This window comes from Salarias fasciatus, assembly GCF_902148845.1.
Source record: "Salarias fasciatus chromosome 7 unlocalized genomic scaffold, fSalaFa1.1 super_scaffold_4, whole genome shotgun sequence".
NCBI classification, from domain to species: domain Eukaryota; kingdom Metazoa; phylum Chordata; class Actinopteri; order Blenniiformes; family Blenniidae; genus Salarias; species Salarias fasciatus.
The window spans coordinates 1,587,553-1,593,552 of record NW_021941229.1 but is presented as its reverse complement, the minus strand read 5'-3'; the positions used below and the strand labels follow the sequence as shown (position 1 = coordinate 1,593,552).

The following is a 6,000-nucleotide window of genomic DNA, read 5'->3' as shown; positions in this document are numbered from 1 at the left end:
GTGTGAAGAGACTGAATCAAACTCCAGTCATGAGGCAGACATTCAGTCATTTATAAAACCTTCAGACGTTCAGGAACTTAAGTTATATTCCCTGTAAAACTTGTTTTTTTAAGAACCCCTTATTGGCGAAGAGCATATTTGTGCACCACTGCTACAGAGTGTAACGGGATGGCGCTGACCACAGGCTCACTGTGCAGTCCTCTAATGGAGGATGACTCTAAAGAAGCAGCTGAGGAGAAAGAATAACCTTTAAACCGCCGCTGCAGTGTGTGATGTGGGCGGCGGAACATCTGGAATCGCTCCGTCAGCAGAGGGCTGAGCAGAGCGGCGTCTCTCTTCAGTGGAGACGCTCATGTGTCAGGGACTCGGAGTGGAGCCTTCTGATGTGGAGCCAGGCGCCGTCCTGAAGGATGGAGACCCTCACTGAGCCCCGCCCCCTGTCCTGAAGGATGGAGACCCTCGCTGAGCCCCGCCCCCTGTCCTGAAGGATGGAGACCCTCACTGAGCCCCGCCCCCTGTCCTGAAGGATGGAGACCCTCGCTGAGCCCCGCCCCCTGTCCTGATGGATGGAGACCCTCACTGAGCCCCGCCCCCGGTCCTGATGGATGGAGACCCTCACTGAGCCCCGCCCCTTTCCTGAAGGATGGAGACCCTCACTGAGCCCCGCCCCCTGTCCTGATGGATGGAGACCCTCACTGAGCCCCGCCCTCTCGCTGCAGGACGGCGTTTCATCCCGCCAGGATGTGGTCTCTGCTTTACCGTCACATAGGAGATGATTCTAACTCTTCACACAGCCATGGAGGCCGGCCTTACTTCCTGTCAACCAGCCGTTTCCATGGAAACCGCTGCTGAGGACCAGGAGGAGGAGGGACAGACAGACAGAGACAGAGACAAAAGAGGGACCACGTGTTTTAAAGTGTTTTCACATGTTTACTGGAGAAGACTCAGTAACAGGTTGAGGATGTTTGCTGTAACACTGCCCCCTGCTGGAGAGCAGAGAAACTTCAGACCTCACTGATTAAAACCAAGGCTGTCATTATTACAGCTGAGAGCTGCACGTCTAAAAGGTCACCAGCAGACTTCACGAATCCGGCGCGCCACCGCCTTCTTCCACAAGCACAATCCTTTAAATTAACACATTATTAGAACCTAAAACAGATCCGAACGTTCTTCCTCCGGCGCCGCCGCTACAGCCGGAACCTGAGCCGGCACCTGCCGCCCCACATGGCCCGGTCGGCAGGCGTGCCGGGCAGCCGGCCGGCCGGCGTGGGCCGCGCCACGCCGGAGAAGGGCCTGGAGTTCACCCCGATGTGGGGCATCTGCTTCTTCAGGCCGGGCAGGTGGGCGTCCTGCCCCAGGCCGAAGACGTCCAGCAGGGCCAGCGAGGGGAACGTCCGGCCCACGTCTCTGCAGAACAACCACAAAAACAGTCAGTCGGCAGAATCCACGCCGTCACCTGGTCAGGAAGCACCGCCGTGGACGAGGAGCCACAGCTCAGCTGAAAGAGTCTTCCTGCCCTCTGAAAACTGACACCATCTCCGGGAAAATCTGTTCTCATTCAGTCAGCTAACAGATCGCTGTGAGAGCCAATAACAGGCTCTCCTACCGATCATCACGCTGGGAATGGATCACTGAGGGCGGGACGGACACTTTATTCAAATGTAAAAAGAAGCTGAGAAGAATTTTCACCGCGGTGCTTCTGGTCCAGCATCATGAAATTTTGGAAAACTTCTGTCATTTCTGGTGGAACAAAAACTAATCAAGGAAAAATATTGGTCAGAGTATGAATCCATTTGGGCTTAAGTGTATATATGAAATCTATTTATCAAATCCTTCTCCTTATTGATATATGCCTTTTGTGAATGTATTTTGTTGGCAACGCCCAGTGGAAGGGGCTTAGGGGATGAAGCAGCCCAGTGGGCGGGGCTTATGGGGATAAAGCAGCCATGTTGGCTGCTGAAAGGCAGAGCTCTACAGAGCTGCAGTTCAGGCACTGGGAGAACCAACTGACTGCAAACAAATACCTTTTTTTAAACTTGCAAATATTTTTTGTCACTGGACTTTGCGGAGCAGTGAAATAAACAGTCGTCCCCGACTTTTCTGGAAAGTCCCGTCACATTCATTACATTACTGACTTTATCACATTACGTCTTTCCATCTTCTTCTGTAACTGTCATTTCTCTGTGTGTGTGTGTGTGTGTGTGTGTGTGTGTGTGTGTGTGTGTGTAGATCCTGAACATCAGCATGTGCAGATCTCTGAGTGTGTGTGTGTGCGATGCAGTGTCTTACGTGAGCGCAGCCATGTGGATGTGGTAGCAGCGGCTCAGGGACAGGTGCTGCAGAGACGGCAGCTGTTTGAGGACGGGGAAGCTCTCAGCAGTCAGCAGGGTGCAGTCACTGGAACAGCCAGAGGAAGAGGAGAACAGGGGATTTACCGTCTGCCGGTCCGACCCCAGAACTAGCTCAGGTTCCAGAGCTTCACACATCCAAACTGTCACATTCAGTCATTCTTTCATAAAAACCCACACAGTGCCGCAGAGCGGTGCTCAGACGTTCTGTTTTCCTGACGGCAGCCCTCCCAGCATCGTGTCATCCACCTTCAGAACCCTCTACTGGGGTCTCTACTGCTCTGCACTCTACTCTGACTGATGTGGACTTGTTTCCAGTCTTGTTGTAATCTGTAATGCTGTCCATGAGAGGGGGCGTGGCCTGACAGCCGTGGTCACTGATCGTTCATCTACGGGCAGAAAGCAGCAGAGCGGCCGTCCTCACCTCAGATCCAGAGTCTGGATGTGTGGACATCTGTCCACCAGCACCTTCACATCTGGAGGAGACAGACACGGTCAGAGACGTGCACGGCCGCTCACTCAGCTCAAAACCTTTTCCTTCATCAGAGATTGTTAAACGATCCAATATGTAACTGCAGTATATTAAAAAGGTTAAAGGTCAACCCGGGTGCCAGTGTGTGGGGTCTCTCACAGACGCCCCCTGCTGGACGTGTTATTTCTGAGCATTCCCGTCACGTACCGTCCAGACTGAGACTCTCTCTGTAGCCGCTGAGGTTGAGGCGAGTCACCGCCGGAGTCACGTTGTCCACGACGCTCTTCACGTGGTCGGCGGTGAAGTGGCACCACGACACGTTGAGCTGCGTCACGCTGCAGAAACAGAGAGACGGCCCGAGTCAGAGAGGGACCAGATCCCACCTGGAGGAGGAGGAGGGGGAGGCCCACCTGCTGCAGGACCTCAGCATGGCGCCCAGCGGAGCGGCCGAGAAGCCGGAGCAGCCGCTCAGGTTGAGCTGCAGCAGGCCCGGGTTGGAGGCCAGGGAGCTGGAGGAGAGAGGACACGGGGTGAGGCGAGGCCTGCAGCCTTCAGGAGATCAGCGACCGCACACAAACGTACGCCATGATGGAGTCCGACAGCTGCAGACCCTCCAGACTCACACACTGCAGCAGCGTGCAGCGGCGGAGGACGCCCTCCAGGGCGGGGGTGGGGATGATGGAGCTGGACAGATCCATGTGGGTGACGGGCAGCGGCCTGGACACCAGGACACAGGAGACAGTTGACCCGTGCCGTCCGTGACGCCCGGCGGCGGGCAGGCGGCGTGCCGAACTCACCCGGCGTCCGCGAGCCGCAGCTCCTCCACGCAGCAGCGGGGGCAGCGCAGCCGACTCACGCCGATCTTCAGCACCTGCTGCAGCGCCGGGCCGGCGTGGACCAGGCCCTCCAGGTCCACACTGCTCCACAGACACCGGTCGAACCTGGAACACGGTCACAGCGCACGCTGACGAGGCCAGCCGCTTTGTGTGGCTGTTGTGTATTTGATATGCGCGTCCTTGAAGATCACTGCTGGATCTGGGGACTCACGCCAAACGACGCCACCGCATGCAGACCGCAGACACTCGGACCAGGTCCTGCAGGCGGAGGTGCAGCAGGACCCTGAGAAGCAGCTCGTCCGGGAGGTGGTCCCACGAAAGACCTGCAGGGACACGGAGCATGACAGAGAGTGGGACCGGGACCGGGATCAACCCCCCCGCCTGGCAGCAGCAGGCCAGACAGGCTCCCCACCTGCGCTGGACTCCTTCCTCCTCCTGGACCTCCTGCCCAGGACGAACTGGCCGTCTTCGTTCTCCTTCCCTTTGCTGGTGTTCTTGAGCTGTTTGTGTGGAGGGGACCACAGCTGGATGCAGCTGGATGTGGGGGTGCACTCCGAGTCCAGGCCCTCGCCGAGGCCTCCCCGGGGCTTGGACCGCTTCGTCCTGCTGGAGCCCTGCAGACTCTGCAGCTCCTGCAGAGGCCTGCAGCGAGCAGGACAGAAGAGGACGCTCGGTCACCGTCAAACCCAGCTCAGAACCCAGAGAGCCAGCCCAGAACCCAGAGAGACCCAGCCCAGAACCCAGAGAGACCCAGCCCAGAACCCAGAGAGCCAGCCCAGAACCCAGAGAGCCAGCCCAGAACCCAGAGAGACCCAGCCCAGAACCCAGAGAGACCCAGCCCAGAACCCAGAGAGACCCAGCTCAGAACCCAGAGAGACCCAGCCCAGAACCCAGAGAGACCCAGCTCAGAACCCAGAGAGACCCAGCTCAGAACCCAGAGACCCAGCCCAGAACCCACAGAGACACCCATCCATCCATCCATCGCATCACTTCCTCCACCAGCTCCCTCTGCCCGCCATAACCATGCACCGAGCAACGTGGAACCGCGCAAAATCGGACCCAAAAGCAAAGCATTGGCACCGCGTCCCTCCGCGGCTGGGGGATCTGCTGCAGCGGGAAACCTGCTGTCCTTTCTGGAAGCCTTTCAGAGTTTAACCCGGGAAGCAGTGTGTGAAAGGCGGCCTGGCTCTGAAGAAAAGCGCGGTATCGGCGGTTTCCACCTTCACTTCAGACTGAAAACCCCCCAAATATCCGTTTCAAAGTCATCCACGCGGATAAAGCAACACCGATTATACTAACAAGAAAACTTGATCTTTATTTTATTTGAATCAGGACACAGCAGAGGCTAACTGAGGAAACTAGTGCTGCGTTCACGTGAGCCCTTTACACACATTACGCAAAAACAGCATCGGTCTGGAAATACACTTAAAACACGATCACGCTGCTACACACACCTGAAGGCATACCTTTTGTTTGGCATCGGCCCTGACTTTCAGACTTTCAGAGATCCGGAGAGAATCGACAGTTTGCTCGTGCTGCCCTCCTGCAGACTCTTTAAACTCAGCGCCAGCAGCAGCGGCGCCACTCACGCAGCCTACGCTCTACGTGCTACGTGCTACGTCACACGTTTTCAGCCCGGCGGCGCAGGAGGCGTTCAGGTCCCACTCGGATATAAACTCCACAGTCAGTCACTGAACACAGAAAGTGAGTGGCCAGTGGCCAGCACGTGTTTGTCCAAGACAGAAGCTCCACGTGGGGCTCAGGTGTCAAACATACGGTCCGCAAACCAAAAGCTGCCCGTTTGAGACTGAACTTCTGCTTATTACAATATGACCTTAGAAAAAGTGTGAAAAATCATTCAGGTTTTTAAAGAGTATATACTTGGTCAAACTTTAAAATATTAAAAGAGAGTAAAACTCGGTTCAAATATACCTTTTAATTCTTATGATTCTTAACTGCGCATACTTTGTGTAGATTTAAAAAACCAGTTATATGAAAAACTCTAAGAGTTTACTCAATACACTTTATTATAAATACACTCATCTCTCTTTATAGTGGCTTTATTACAAAAGCCAGGAAAGCGATAATCTCATGAAGATACTGGTTTAACAAACAAAAACATTTACTATTTAATCAGTGAATGTGAATTTATGCTCTTTACTTCCTCTCAAAGCAACACCTGCACTCAGGCGTTTTGTAAACACAACATTAATCCAATATCTATTGTTTTCTTGTGATTTATTATTTCTATTTCATTTGTGAGGCTATCAAGCCAAGACAAGATGGAGACTAAAGAAAACATGTCTCAACAAATGAGTGGAATATTCTCTGCAAAGCACCAGTT

General features: G+C 54.5%; 1 protein-coding gene across 2 annotated transcripts; it reads right to left on the bottom strand.

Annotated features, from left to right (window-relative positions):
* Nucleotides 1-965: 965 nt before the first annotated feature.
* On the bottom strand, nt 966-5,247 carry skp2 (S-phase kinase-associated protein 2, E3 ubiquitin protein ligase). 2 transcript variants are annotated; one of them, XM_030084325.1, is made up of 10 exons: nt 5,123-5,247; nt 4,069-4,298; nt 3,868-3,979; nt 3,618-3,761; nt 3,403-3,537; nt 3,231-3,329; nt 3,028-3,155; nt 2,773-2,824; nt 2,290-2,397; nt 966-1,407 (listed from the first exon to the last, which is right to left on the bottom strand). In XM_030084325.1, the coding sequence occupies exons 1-10, from the start codon at nt 5,134-5,136 to the stop codon at nt 1,188-1,190; spliced, it is 1,242 nt and encodes a 413-aa protein (XP_029940185.1). In that variant the 5' UTR covers nt 5,137-5,247; the 3' UTR covers nt 966-1,187. The 2 variants fall into 2 exon arrangements, with proteins under 2 accessions (XP_029940185.1, XP_029940184.1); XM_030084324.1 differs by having other exon boundaries at nt 5,111-5,184.
* Nucleotides 5,248-6,000: the final 753 nt, after the last annotated feature.

What these genes read in the sequence shown, in the direction of transcription:
- skp2 (XM_030084324.1), bottom strand. Translation starts at nt 5,136, where the DNA reads ATGCCAAACAAAAGGTATGCCTTCAG. An exon ending in AGAGAGTCTCAGTCTGGACG is followed by an intron (nt 2,825 to 3,027) that starts GTACGTGACGGG and finishes TGTCTCCTCCAG; the next exon opens with ATGTGAAGGTGCTGGTGGAC. An exon ending in ATCCACATGGCTGCGCTCAC is followed by an intron (nt 1,408 to 2,289) that starts GTAAGACACTGC and finishes GTTGTTCTGCAG; the next exon opens with AGACGTGGGCCGGACGTTCC.